General features: G+C 42.1%; 1 protein-coding gene across 1 annotated transcript in view; it reads right to left on the bottom strand.

Annotated features, from left to right (window-relative positions):
* Positions 1-5,196, bottom strand: part of sema3aa (sema domain, immunoglobulin domain (Ig), short basic domain, secreted, (semaphorin) 3Aa) — a 34,484-nt gene extending 29,288 nt beyond the window's left edge. The window contains exon 1 of the mRNA XM_080491646.1: positions 4,584-5,196. Coding sequence (XP_080347772.1) covers positions 4,584-4,689 — 106 coding nt within the window. The 5' untranslated portion in view covers positions 4,690-5,196. The remainder of the gene's footprint in view (positions 1-4,583) is intronic.
* Positions 5,197-16,024: the final 10,828 nt, after the last annotated feature.

Here is a 16,024-nt window from a genome sequence, read left to right as displayed (position 1 = left end):
GACGAGTTAAAAAAAAAAAGAAAAGACAAACACACACACACACACACACACACACACACACACACACACACACACACACACACACACACACACACACACACACACACACACACACACACACACACACACACACACACACACACACACACACACACACACACACACACACACACACATACAGCATGATTGAAGATTGTACTTAGGGTCTGCGGTGTGGTGCTTTCCTTGAGAAGCGAATGAGCCGCAGGAAGAGGAGGAGGGAGTGAAAGAGAGAGAGAGAGAGAAAGAGTGAGAGAGAGAAGGAGGCAGACATCTCCAAAGTTGGCGCGTTGCGAGAACACCTTATAATTATCGACATCCGCTCTGTCAGCCAAAGCCCACAGCATGGACAGACACAGCAGTGAGATACTGAGAGCCCGACACTCACGTGCTCATTCACATATCAAATTATAAACAAGGGAGGGGAAAAAAAAAAAGAAGCTGACAAACCAGCGCGCATGCAAACATCCACAAACATTCAAAGTGTCTGTATTTTACCGGCCAAGCAGGCACACCCACGCACGAACACACACCAGCGCACACGTACAGAAAGACACGCAGAGCCGGGCTTATTATGGGGCCGGAGTCCAGACTGCGTTGAAGTGCGGTTCCACACAAAGTGTCTATTTTAAAAGGTTGTAAGCCAATTCCAGATTCTCCTTCTCGGCCTCTATCTTCCCTCCTCGGTTCCACCCATCGAGCCAGCATGGGGTGGCCGAGGTGGCATCAAGAGGTCACACAGCATCCTCCATAATTACCCACACTGAGAGTAAATATCGGGTTGTTTAACAAGACCTTTTAAGTTTTAAAGTCCTCGCAGGCTCTGTTTCTGGTGAACAAAAAGGGTCACGCTTTCTGATCCCCCCCCCCCCCCCCCCCCCCACACACACACACACACACACAAACACACACACACACACAGACACACACACACACACACACTCATTGTGCTACGTACGTGTCTCGATTGACCTTTAGGGGTCAGTGTTCCTCCTGACGCCCACTCAGTGCCGCACATTGATTGAGTTCAGGAATGTGATTGTGTTGGCATGTATTGATCCATTGGATTGTATTACTGTTTTATCCTCGTAATTCAAATGAATGTTGTGTTACTGCGTTGCAGGAGAGTTGAGTGTCATTGTGGAAGATTATAATGCTAAAACCAAAGCTTTATTATGTTAAGATTGATGGTTTGCTCAAAGTGATAATGACTCACTTTTAATAGGAGATCGCTCCCATTTCATTTCTGCATCAGCGCACCACATTAATTCACATTGGTTGTTTACACGAGTCGAACGGTGATGAAATGATATCAAGCGTATTACATTTTCTGAGCAAGATTATTTTAACTTGGACTTGAGTTTCACCTTCTGCCTCCCACGCCTTATGTTACCAGTCAAGACGCAGAAAGTAACGTCTATTTTAGTCCCAAGGAGAAGAGAAAATCATTAACTCTTGTGATCATCACTGTGTCTCTATGAAGCCGGATCCTTTTTGCTCAATGTCTAACTGACCCCATTGGGAAATCATTTACTCTGCACTTGCTCCGCCATCCGTCCCTTGAGAGGTCATTTTATCTACCTGTCTGCACTTCTCAGTCGTTGTCTCTCGATCTACTCACTCTGCAGTAGCTGGTTTGTCCTTTTCTTAAAGAAGAGAATCGCTCACTTCTGTGTATGAGGAAGAGTCCCCGGAGGCATGTCATCAGCACTCATTTGAGGATGATTTCTTAGGGAAGCCTGCTCACATGATCTATGTTTGAGTGTCCTAAATCACAGATCGTACTACTTAACATGACCGTCCTCCATCCAGTTTCTTTGCAACTTGCTAATGTGATCGTTGGACTTCAGATTGGCGCTGGTCAGACTCTCCTCCCAAGGAGGATTCCTCCCTGTTGTTTATTTGACTTAATGACTATGCCGGCTTCGCACAGGGAGAGGGGATGAGTGACACTTTACTCAACGACCAGCCTCCCTTCCCTTTGCGTCATCTACTGTATGTCTGCCAGCTTTTCCTTCATTAAAAGCAAATCCAGTCCCACTCTGCCATCAATAACCCCCCACCCCCCCACCCCACCCCTTTCCTCCCTCCATCCGCTACAATGTGGGTGTTATCTGAAAATTGTCTCCTGACAGACATCAAGAGAGCCATCAAACACCTGTGGGCCTGAGATACAAGCGCAGATGCTGGCGAGCGATGACACACAAAGAGAGCGGCACACAATACAAGCTCATGCCTTTACACACCGCAGTCACTCACACTGACACGCACTGACACACACACACAGCAGACTGCACTCACCCATAATCATAGAAACACTCATGCAACTTGATAAACAAAAAACAATCAAAAAATACTGATCTGTGCATTTGTGCACATGGAGTCTCATTATGGATATATATGAGGACTTGACACGTTTGTGCTGCGCTGAAACACACACACACACACACACACAAACTAACATACCAAGACACCACTTACAGTCGAAGGGGAAGAAATCACAAGAGAGGGTGTTGAGTCCTCACACCAAGATGTGGCAAGAACATTCACACGAGCGCATGCACGCACACATTAACAACAAGGCTTTTGTATACTTTAAGCAAAAAATAATTCACAAAAGTACATCTATCATAACAGGCTACTCTTCCCAGCAGACCTGCTCTCTGTCTCACAGTTTGACGATACACATCCATCACTCACTCACTGACTCAATGCAGACTTTGATGCTTGATGACATATCTCTTGTCTCGTACTGTTGTCAGCAACATGTTCACTTGTCAGACTGAACAGTGAAGAGGATCACAAAAGGGGGCAGGAGGGAACTATATTCGCATTCTTTAAACAGATGGCTGTGCAAAGAAGAGATGACATTTTCTCATCGTGCCTAGAGGCTTGGCTTCGTGTGAGCTGACATGATGGAGCTCAGGGGATATACGACTCCTGGCAGGTAAGTTCAACGATCCAGTCCCTCCAGATTTATTTTGTTCACATGGTGAATGCATGTCATCACCGTTTCGGAGCTCCCACCATGGCATGCCAACCACGTGGCATGTTTAAAATACTTACTTTAAAATTTGGAACATATGCAATACATATACGTACACATTTGGAGGCTGAAAGGGTGAGGAAAATATACCACGCCAAAATTACAAAGTGAAGAATAAAGCATGTCATATAGCGGGCCTCTAAACACAAGTTACACTAAATGTCTTGTCTAAAGATAGAAAATGAATTAGTGAAAAACATCACATTCACCCTGTTGAAGAGTGAAGTCTGATTTTAGTTCAACATGCAAAAGGACTTGAGTGAAGACCTGAAGCTTTGGGTGACAGTCTCACACGAGCAGACTTTGAACTGCACTCAAATGCTCTTAGCGATGGCTCATCAGCCTGTTTATAAATTTTCGGAGGGCATTTTTTTTTATGAGGCGAATGGGACCAAAATAAAGAGTCAAGAGACCACACTCTCAGCTCTATACTTTTAGTCATGTTTTAGGACAAAGAACCACAATAGCCCGCCTCGCTGACATTAAAAAGCAAAAAAAACTTCCCAAAATATGCCAAATATGTTGCCAGTTATTTCTAGCTGAGATGAAAAGTCTGCTATTACAAAGAGCCTGATTTAGTGTGGGGTGTGAGAGAGGAGACGAGACACAGAGAGAAAAAGAGGGAGAGAGAGAGAAAGAGGGAGGAGAGGAAGAGCCGGCGCTCCGCAGTCTCCCCTCAAAATAACACAGAAGGAGAGAGAATAACATGTTTGCTGAATACGTCAAAAACTTACACGTGCACGATATAAAATGACAAATGAAACCCCAGTTACTCTTGAGCAATAAAAAAAACTAAATAGCTGATTTTTTTTTTCTTTCTTTTTTTTGTAAAAGTATTAAGGCAATAAATGCATAAAAAAAGAAGCACTTCTCCAACTGTTGGATCCATTTAGGAAACAATAATGAGAAGTCGAGAAGCCTGACTGGCCCCTTAAAGGAGGGCTCTGTGTCACGACCAAAGCAGATCCCCCTTTTTTCAGGACTTTTTGGGACAGAAGCCATTAAAACAGAGGCTCTGCTGCCTATTCAGAGCACTTAACAGGGCTGTACAGTGCTAACAGAAGGGGACAGCACCAGGGAAAATTGGTACAGGGGCCAATATATACATTTAAGTTCAGGCAAGAGCCCTCCCAAAGCATATGGAACCAATCTGACTATTTGTAAGAACAGTGAATTCTGAGAGTAAGTAAGAGGAAAAGGGTGAGTTAATGGGAGAGAGGGACACAGGAGGTTAGGCAGAGAGTTAGATCCTGCACGCTGACCAAGAGGGAGGAAGAGTGAATGAGACAATTGCAGAGGCAGAAATAGTCACAGAAAAAGAAAAAAAGAGGAAGAAAAGGAGAATACTATACATGCGAAAGAAATGAAAAGAAAGGCATAAAAGAACAGCCGTGGGCAAGAGAAAATAAACTAGACGAGCCAGTCTGAGCTAAAAGCACCAGCGACCACAGCGGTCCCGTACCACCTGGAGTCAGGGGAGAACAGAGAATGGGCTTACCCTTGTATGACAGCTTTAGCCTGGGTACGTTGTGCTTGGGCTCCACTCCTCTCCCCGGCTGCACCGCCCCACACAGCAGCACTACAATCCCAAGCAGGTAATCCATGGTGCTGGAGTGCTGCTGGCTGGCCTCCAGACCAGGGGGCACTCACGGCCCGACCAGTGCCCCGAGATGGGTACCTTCCGCTGGGGAACGCCGAGTCTGAAGAGTCCCTCCACGCGAGCCCGGAAAGTAGAGGTTCCAGGGAGGCGAGAAAAAAAATCCTGGTTGTACTCCCCAGCCGAGAGTGCAGACTGTGGGAGGTGGGGGACTTCTCTCAGTGTGAACTCGGTGGAGGGGTGCTGCTCACATGGCTCCCTGTGTGGAGGTCCAGGATATATAGTCCCTTGGCTTATCTGTCCTCCCCCAGGTGAAGGCTCAGCAGGGCTTCAGCTCCGCTTGACTGAGTGGAGAATCACAAAGGAGTGGAAAGATAAATCAAAACATTTGTCCACAATAGTAAAGCTATCCTTTTCTCGAGATGTTTTTTTTTTCTATCTCTGTCTTCTTCTCTTTGAGCAGACACTCACGGCAACCCTCTAATCCTTGTGTGCAGCTCCACCAGACTGCGAGGGAGAGAGAGAAAGAGAGAGAGCTGCACCATCCACGGGAAGAGAGGGGAGGGGAGGGAGAGCAGCTGAGAGACAGAGGGAGTGCTAGAGAGAGAGAGAGAGAGAGAAACAGAGAGAGAGAGGGGCAGTATGACTTGAGAGCAGTGATGAAGCTCGTGAAGTGGATAGGAAGTGTTGTGAATGGTTAGGTTTTTATCGTGTTCAGTCTTCACCTCCTATTTCCTTTTTTATTAGTCATCATTTCTTCACAGCCTATAAATCTCACTTTTCCTTCTCCGAAACTCTTCCGCTCCCTCTTTAAGGTCTTCTGCCAGGCACGGTCTCCAGTCATATATTTAATTTATTCAAGTTTTTATCACCGAGGTGCCCTTATCACCCTCATTCACCAAATCTCAGGAAAGGGATGCAGCGGCTCCTTTTCTCTCAGCAAGTTGAATAAAGTCAATCAAATAAAACTTCAACACCTTGAACGGACAAATTTAAACACATTTGAATACAATCAACTCCTCTCCCCATGCTCTGAATTGATGATGGGTGGATGTGATCAAAAACAAAAATATCCTGATGCTTTGGTAAAATAATCTAATTTCTCTTTGTTCTTTAGTTTTTATCCAATTTAAGGGTTTTAAGGAATTTTCTTAAAGTCTCATAAAAGTCAAACGTTTTTACGATTTTGGGCTTTGTCATTGTTTAATCATTGGAAACCCATTCATATATTTACACAGAAATCAAAATTCAGAGCACACCATAGTTCTAATAAAAAAAACAAAAACATTTGCTTAAAAGATTATTTGGAATTTGAGAGGGGAAAATAAAAATCCATCTTGGAAAATGTAAAACCTTTTATTAAGTTTGGTCGAGAATTAGGAAACTATTCAGATTGTTTCGTTGAAACTATTAACTGTAACATGAGTAAACCACTCCAATACTATTTACAAGGCAGCAGCTTCATTTAATGTCATTTATTGGCCTCAACATAGGTCTTCTTGATCCCACATATCGAAAAAAAAAAATCTCTTATCATTCGATATAGGCAAGATTTGGTAATAAATCCTGAAAATATGTTAAATTAAATACTGTATCTAATGTTTCCATTCCTCAATTATACTTTTCTTAGATATGTTCTTTTTTGTATCTCGAAGATCTCCTTTGAAGTTTTGCTAGTTTTCTGATTATACACTATATGCACTATATAAAGGAAATTCTCTTTAAAAAATACACCTGACATTAGATTTACCTGAATGAGACAAGATGAGACAAGTTAAGACAAAATACGCTTCGTAGATCTCACCACAGTTATATTTGTAGTTTCACGGCTGTGCAAAGCAAACACAAAGGCACAGGAATTTAATAACAAAAAATAGTAGAAACAGTAATTGTGAAATATGTGTTCATGTTTACTATCAAAAACAAAAGTATCGTTGACCTGATGCAGATCCACTGAAGATGGAAAAAAACCCAAACATCTCAGGAACATTTTCTCAATATTCCTCAATTCTACAATATTTGTGTGCAGACACTCATTGAATGAGTTTGTTACGACATACTTTAAATAGGGGTTTGAATCACTACAGGTGATAATGTCCAACACATTTCACCTGCAATGTCTCTTTCAAAATTTAAAAGCACTGCAAATCACATCCTGGACTTCTCCAAGACTTTTGAAGTGAAGCTTGGGATTAAGGGGGTTTGGGAGGTCAGTAAGTATTGAGCTACACATGAGCGAAAGCAGCCACGGTCCTGGGAAAAGTTCAGAGAAATAAATCAAGAGCAGGAAAAATGGAACACCAGTGTCTAATGTCTATAATAGCGATGTCATGTATAGCCAAATCCCCACTTTCAACAAAGTAGATTAAAAAGGGAGATTACTTTAAAAGAATGGTCTCTAATGTCAGACGGTCAGAAAAATCGGAGACATAAATTATAAAGTCACAATTTTCCCACACAGAGCAGAGCCTTAAGCGTGTGTTTTGGACTTATCCAGATGAAACCTAACGGTTAAAGAGAACACATGCTGGTAGTTAACCTGTATAGTCTGAGACGGATCCTGTCTCTGGTAAAGTCGTTCACATCAGTGAGGCAGGTCAACAGGACCGCCCCTCCCCACCTTCTCTTAACCCCCGCAGGCCCATGCAGGTGCTGGTGTGTGTGTGTGTGTGTGTGTGTGTGTGTGTGTGTGTGTGTGTGTGTGTGTGTGTGTGTGTGTGTGTGTGTGTGTGTGTGTGTGTGTGTGTGTGTGTGTGTGTGTGTGTGTGTGTGTGTGTGTGAGACAAGGCACCCCCTGCTTCCTCTGAGGAGTGACAGAGCAGTGGCGAGGTGATAAAAGCTTTGATAAACAGAAGTGCTGATGTGTCAACTCACACACCTTGAGTCACTAAAGGAAAACAAAGTGAAGACTGGATGTATAGTGGGGCTTTCTGAGTGGAACCCTAATTGAACTCTTTCCTCCAGCTTCTAATGTTCCCCTCCATTGTAACGACTGCAGCTGTACTGTGTGAAGTAACAGGTCACATTTTGGGTTCTTGTTTGTTTTACGAAACAGAGACGAACCTATCCTTTCTTTTGGATTGAAGGGTAGATAGCTCTGGAAAACAGTCAATATCTTCTCTTGCTTTTTCTTGGACAGCACAGTGTAATTCCAGTTTTTAAGTTATCGGCTAAACAGAGGCGATGTGACAGCCATGCGATTTAGGAAAGAAAACTCTGAAATAAATCACCAATGTTCATAATGGTTTATGAGCCAATTTCCTGTGACAGCTGTTTTACCTGTTAAAAGAGCTGTGGTCACCCAATATTTCTCACTGATGAATGACAATTACCCAAAAATTATTTGTAAATATCCCGATCACAAATATCCCGATCACAAATAGACCCGATCGTCCATCCACTTTTGTTACCACTGTATCTAATTTAGGCTGCAAAACGGCTGGAGCTGATCCCAGCTGACTCAGTGAACTGAAGGGACACACTGCGGAGGCAATCACGGGGCCAACATCTAGAGAAAGATAATCACACAAATTTGCGTTTTACATTCACCAACTAACCTTGAAGACATGTTTATGGGCTGTGGGAGGAACCAGTAAAAGTGGTGAAAATCCCACGCATACACAGGAAAAGCTTGGATTCGAACTCAAGGGCTATGCTCACTTTGTGCTAACCACTACACCACACCGCGGCCTGGAGCTGATCAGTGGATTTGAAACTGAAGTGATTTATAGTTGGTGTGTTTACAAAGTTTTTTGTTTTTTTTTTTCTTTTCTTTTTTGTTTAAACTGGCTTGGAAATCTAAATGTGTGTCGACATGTTTCCATTTGCTCCATTGTGCGCTCGCTTGCACAGCCATGGCGTCCCCAGCGCCATATCTCATCCCCCCCTTCAGTCTAAACAGCCTTTTTAACTGTTTACCCAAAACAAACAGATGTGTGGACAGACCCACTAAAGTATCCTCGCCCACTCAGCCCATCTCCATCAACCTCTGTCTCTCTCCTCCGCCCTGAGCCGCCACCTCCTCTCCATTTATCTGCATTAGCCAAACTCAGAGCGTCTCGGCTACCTGCATCGATCCCCACCCGAGGAGTGAGCGGCGCCAGAACACGCCTTCACGCGTCGCCCTTTAGGGAGTGCAGCAACAGCCCAACCTATCGTCTGCGATCTATTTGCGACATCCCCTTGGCACCCCGGCAGCTGGAGCGGCCCTGAGTAATGACGACTTAATAAATGGTGACACGCCGTTGGCGGCAGAATGAGATGCTCATTGACAAGGAGCTTCCAGAGGCTTTCAGCACCCGGTGGTAAAAATAGAAGACGACACGAGACACCCTGCTTATGAGGACACAGCAAATAGGCGATAGGCGTCAGACAGGTGTGTACGCGCCTAGTGTCAATGTGCTGTTACCGATATGACGGTGTATCTTCATCCGGCGGTGTGGGAGGCCTGTTAATGTCCCGCGTGTGCGTTAGAGAAAACGATTATGCTAACGTGACCCAGAAGTCGGTTTGAAAGAGAACATCGGAAACGGCCCACCCTGTGCCTCGCGCACACACACCGACCTTTAACCTCTTTAGCACACACCTACAAACCACCCTGCCCACATCCTAGCCGACCCCAAGTTCCTGAGGCCACCGCCGCAGAGAATAATGGAGAATAACTGTCGCCACAAATGACATATCAAGTTCAAGGTACAAACACCCATCATTTCCCCGATGCTGCAGGAGTTCCTCCTCCTATTCTCTTCCTGTGCTCAAAACACAACCTCCCTTTGCATGATAACAGAGGTCACACAGCAGCACCTTACTCAGCAAACGACACGTCCAGGAAACAAGGAAGGGAAAGGTTTCAGGAAAGATGGGAGGGCGTTCGGTGGAACAACGGTAGCCGGTAGAGGGAGTAATGACAGAGCAGCAGTTCCTTTGCATTTGGGGAACTGCAAACCATAGCACAATGCTGTCACACAAGCACAAACAGGACACATATAATATTAATTTGTACAAGTATGCACATTTAAAGAGCTGGCAGGCAGTTGGATTGTGTTCAGCTTTAAAGTCAGTGGAAAACAGAGATAAGCCCTTGTTGTAGCGTAAAAGAAAATTGTGTAATTTTGAGAAATATCAGATTCCAAAATGAAAAATCACCATGTCTGCTAACTGTGCCAGAGTTGACTGAGCATCTTAATTGCTAGCATGTGCATATCCAGTAACTTACAAACGTTGTAGATTCGTCATTCACCGAGGGAAGGCGCCTTTCTTTAGGTGTACCAAATTTGTGCTGACTCACCATGATCCTGAGAGGCATTGATGACATACTGTACCTCTTATGTTTTTAAAAATTGTGCCTCTGACTAACACTTTAGCATTATTAACCATTGTCTCAGACCCGACTAAATAATTTACAAACTTGTGTAAAATGTTTTCACTCTTAACAAACCAAGAGATCAAAGTGAGCTTGAGTCTAGACGTTTGCAGGTCCTTAGGACAAATCTGCACCCTATGTTAAGTTAAAACAAATAAACGAGAAAATAATTAAATGGAAGTATAATGGGTTAAATGCAGAGGAGTAATTTGACCAAAAGGATAAATACGTTAAATCTTAAAAAGGCAGTTTGCTTTAAGCATGGGATAAGAGGTTTAAATAAACTTGGTTTATGAGGTAAAACTAAGTTTGTTGCACATTATAATGCACCTACTTACCTACTTGAACGTGTCCAAATAACCAACAAACATAAAAAGGAATATAAACACTAAGGACTAATCTGGTGGCCATTATAGAATAAAATTGTACACAAATATAATTATGAACCCTTTTCTGTCCTGACAGGATTTGGTATTTCTCATAAGCAGAACTCCGAGGCTGTTTATAACATCTTAAAAATAAAAAATAAAAAATACCAAAAGCAGAGAGATAAAGCTTTAAACGCCATATACTAGTTGCTAAGGACTTCTGCAATGCGACCATCTATCACAGGCTTCAATGTCTCATACATTTGTAATTTGAGCTTTTCAGTAACATCGAAAAAACAGTAGTGTTGAAGAACTGCCAGATATTGAAAGCTGGAAAAAGAAGCAGACTAAATCTTTGAGCGTTTCAAAATCAAAACACATCAATGTATCCTTGTTATAAAAGGGTTGCGCATGTCCATATATAATTATGTTGGAGTATCTGAAATTGTATAAGATTAAATGTTCAAAACATGATGATGTGATAATTAGGTTATTCCAAACAATCCCAAATGATAACGCTCATGATTAGTTTACTTATTTAAAATTAGGTAATTTGAAAAATCTAACTTTTATCTATCTAACTAAAATTAGGATTTCAAGAGAGATAACTTTACTTGAAATTTAAAGATCTAGAGTGTGTTTCAAAAGACTTTGAAATCCAATCAATTACACTAAAAGTCTCATATTTGCACAATTCATTCCAAAAATACTGAATGACCAATTCTGACGTGAAGCTACAATTTCAACACAAGCTTTACTGAGTGTATTTATTGCAAAAGGGAGGACAAGAGGAGCCTAAGTTCAAGAGAATTATGGAGGGGTACGCTGCAATTACCAGGGTTTATCTCAACATGCAGACATGGGAAAGGAATGAAAAGGCAAACATATATGTGGACAATCACCAAGGTGAGTGTGTAAACCTGTGGGTCTCTGTTGAGGTAGTACAAAGAGCTATCAATCAAAGTATACGAAGAGTGAAAGTGAGTGTGTAACTATGTGAAAAAGTTGTCTTTGCATTTCTAATATCCCTAAAATCTTGACAGGGAGAGCGTTTTACCAGAAAAGGCATCTGGAGTATGATGGAAACAAGGTCTGGCGGTTAGGTGAGATACCTTGACCTCAACCGCAGTCTTTCACATAAAATGTAAAATCACGGCCCACCCCCCCAATGTTATCGGCCGCCGAGTCGAGTGCCGACACCTGTTTCTGCTCTCGCCTGCTCTTTTTGCTCCGCTCGTACTCTTCAAACCGAACGGTGGTTTCATTAAAAATCCATTCTAGAGCTCATTAACAATGCTTCCTCCGCATGAGAACTGCCTCCATGCCCGGTGCGGGGGAAATGGGAGGTTTCCCTCCCCATTTCATCGCTTCTCAAAAGGTCAGAGGTCAGCCTCCGGGTTTACAATGGGGTCACACAACCCCATCGTGTGCATGACGGAGCTTGGGTAATCTCTTTTAGCGAAGCCCTCCACCTACACATGTGCACACGCAGCTTTGTGTGCGCGCAGTTTCCGCATACACTCAAGACGAGGATGGGAATCGGAGCATAAATAAACAAAAGTGGAACCACATTGCACCATGGGAAGGAAAACACTACAGAGACGCAACATCTGTTGTCGTGAAGGAAGGAGGGATGAAGGGAAGTTGTTAGATGTATTTATTTGTTTCTCATAGGTTTCCATTCATCTCCGAATGACACGAGCCACCTGCGTGGCTCTGCCTCACACAATGTGTCAACTCCGCGATGACGAGGGTACCCAGCTGATCAGGAACTGCTTACAGGAAGAGAGGAAGTTTGACTGAAAGTGCCAAACTGATTCATAAAATCTCATCATTTCCTGCCGCGGCTCGGTGCTGACGTTCACGTGTGGGAGGAGGACGGAGGGGTTGTTTTGTTTGACGTTTGCCAACACGCACTTGTTGAGCAATAATGTAAAACCAGAGAGATTTTTATCTTTAAAAGTGCTAAAACTGCCGGTAAAATGTAATCTACGGGGGGGGGGGGGGGTTGGATTGGAGCAACTGAACAAGAACAATGTTGCAAATGAATGCTTGACTGACTTTTAATTCAGGAATGAAAGACTACTAAGTTGTTTAAGCCAAAAAGAAACTCATCATGAGGCATCGCTGATGCGTAAAGAACACTCGGCGGGGGGGGGGGGCTAATCCAAGACCTGAAGGATTCCTTTAAATTGTATGTATATGTTAATGCAAAACACGGCATTGATGAATAAAGGTTTGTTGGGGAAGGATTAAAGCCAGTCAGGCAAAGACAACAGTGGAGAAGCTCATTACTCCTTCTATGTAGTTAAACTAGAGAGCTTATGTGTCTCTGAGAAATCTGCTCACCCTCACCTCTTCCTGCCACCGACACCCACCGTGAAAATGAATAGGGCCTCTGTCGGCTCTCCCGAAGAGCATTAGCCTCTTTCCTAGATTGCTAAAATTAAAGTGAAACCTAATTGGGTGGCAGGGATTTGTTGAGATGTGAGGGTAATGATAAGACCGAGAGTATCACAGTGGGACCTTGTTTATGCTCACTTTAATTAACGTTAGGCATGAAAAAAAAACTTCATTCAGTGGCACATTTTTAACAGCTTTTTCTAAAAGTTGAGTACATCAAATGAGCATAGAGGAAAAGAAAACAGCTTGTACAAACAGCAAATATAGCACATGTATATTTAAGGGGACCTCAACTTGCTCACTATTAGAAATCTGGGAGAAGGTTGTTGGAGGTGCGAAAGATGAATTAAAATGTGGTTCAAAATCATGAGTGTAACATGGAGCAGATTATATATAAAGACTTATATATTTTAGATACTTTAAATTAGAAAGCGTCTAACTAACACAGCATTATATTTATTGTTTTATTGCCTATGCATCTCAACTACCATTATTATTATCTATAATAATAAAACTGTAAGATATAAGCTTTACTGGATGCATTCATACCATTCATACCACCGTATACTACACACACACACACACACACACACACACACACACACACATATATATATATATATATATATATATATGATGCACCAGGTGCACACTTTAGTTTGTATTAAATTGTGAATCAATTCAGGTGATCAGGATTACTACACAAATGTAAATGTGTCTACATCAAAGAAAGATTTGACAAGTTTTTTCTGGTCATAATATGAACTACCTTACTATATGTTTAAGTCACAGCTCGATGTGGCCAAATGTTTCATGCCTTCGAAGATGTAAACAGTCTAATAAAGACCCACTCTGTAAGTTGTAAAGCACATTGTGAAGTCAAATTGTCCATTAAATGTGAACGTCTTAATGATATATTAATACTTTGTTGCACTACAACAAAGGCAGAGATTTAGAGTTCTAGTTGTTTATGGACTATAATGCCATTAGTTACCCGTCCGGCCCACTTGAGATCAGAATATGCTGTATGTGGCCCCTGAAGTCAATCGAGTTTCACACCCCTGACTTAGATAATCTGTTTTAGTCATTGCTGGCGGCTCGTTGGCTTTTTGGGAATTTTACAGCAGAGCATCTAAATGGGAAATGAAATGAGTGCAAGACCAATCGGTTTCAAAAATATGAATGGAAAAATGGTACGAGACCAAGAAATGTCAGAAATCCCACTGTGAAGTTAGAAAATACTGAACAGATGCCTGAACACAACATCCCATATCTGGAATGCTGCTGACCCCCATCGTGTTTCATACATATCAAGTTAGGTATGAACATCTATACCAACTAACATCTTCTCTAACCATAAACAGCTTGTATATCTGTGTCTTTGTCATACGATCCAAGAATGCGACGAAGAAGAAGAATAAACCGTTTGTAAGTCTTGGAGCTAGTCCATAAATTTCCCCTGTCAGGAGGAAATTCTCCTGGTGTTTTCTCCCTCGACGTCTGACAGAGCGGGGAACAGTGACACAGCACTCCATCCCGCTCTTCTATTAAATATTTACACGCTTGTGAAACATATAAAACTAACCGCCGGCGCTCACATTACCGTGCAGCAGAGGAGTCAGATTTAATATGGCTCAATTTCGCTTCCAAGAATATGTGTGTTAAATAAGGAGAGAGAGAGAGCGAGAGAGACAGAGAGACAGAGAGAGAGACAGAGAGAGAGAAAGAGGCAGATAGAGATACCAACCGCATCCTTGGTGCTGAGGAAGTGCAGAACGCTGAACTGGGAGAGCAACTCCTTTTTTTTTTTACATTTTTCTTTAACATAAACTCTCATGTAAGGAAGCTTCAGTTTTGTTTTTCTTTAGCATAGCTGGCGTTATTTTACTTAATACAGATCTAAATTATATAATCGGTTATGTGTAGAAAAGTTAGCAGAGGGATTCTGGCAGGCACAGTCTTTCTGCTTCCATCATAACTGCATTTTTGTTTTTTAAACAGAGCCGCGATTCATTTCTTTCACTCAGTGGATTTGACGTCAATCACGTTGTCTTCTGGGGCCGGCGGATAGCACATTAGTCAATAATCTTATTACTTACCACTGTTATCACTGCAGTAGGACAAATGAATATTTCATTTCTAGTAATAACACGCCAGACACAAAGCGCAATTTGGTTAAATTAGCCATTTTAAGCATTTACCCCATGGAGATAAATTAAAGTGCTGCAGATAAATTATGCAAAAGCATGTCTCCACATCCGCTAAATTATCAGTAGCTGCTTCCCCCTCACATGGCTCACAGATGAGTTTGAAACACTGACATTTAATGATCCCACTCACTATATAAACATGTTAAGTCCATTTAAAAGTGGAATACAGCCCTGTATGATCTCAGCTAGAGCTGTGAAATTATTGCATTAATACTTAGAATGACAGAAAACAAGTGCAGGAAGATACAAGTACATTGAGCAAAAATAACTTTAACAAAATCCAATGTGAATAACCACATATTACTCGGAAAAATGAGTGGAATCTAAAGCTCCTCTGCCGCTTTTCACCAGAGATTTTGATCAATTCAAGAATAAGCTGTTGTTTTTTAGAGGCTATTAAGCATGCATTAAATTGATTGACACATTGCACAGAATACCACCAGTTTATTGGTTGGGATACATTCCCCAAGATGCTGCCTATGTAATACAGTCACAACCAAGGGGAGCAGATGTCTGCCACAAAATGTCAAAGTTCAAGTGCTGCTTTCCACAGGATATGAAGAAAAAATACAATACTCTGAATACACAGTGAGACAGGCCTCATAGTGTGCATGTCATGAAGGAACGTCTGGAGCGTTTTATGTGGAGTTTCCATGTTTAATCTGTGTAAGTTCATCTTGGACTATGGCTTTTTCACACATTTAACACATTTTTATTTATTTTTATCCATACAGAGGAGGCATGCTTTGTATATATCAAAAATATTATATGCTACGCCTCCGTTGTAAAGGATATGTACAGTTTCTCATGTCAGGTTTTTCACAAACAAAGACAGATAATTTAACTGTGGTCTTTTAGGAACACAAAAGAAGCACATGAGAAGTTAAAAGGTGTGAACACTTTATTGTGTAAGATGTGCAAAGGATAAATTCTCCAAGGGGCTAATAAGCAATGTTTTAAAATTCTTTTTGAAACGATGAATGAGAAAGTTTGGGGGAA

This window comes from Lipophrys pholis (assembly GCF_963383615.2).
Source record: "Lipophrys pholis genome assembly, chromosome: 22".
Taxonomy (NCBI): domain Eukaryota; kingdom Metazoa; phylum Chordata; class Actinopteri; order Blenniiformes; family Blenniidae; genus Lipophrys; species Lipophrys pholis.
Note: the sequence above shows the minus strand (reverse complement) of the source record. Positions and strands in the feature narration are given on the sequence as shown.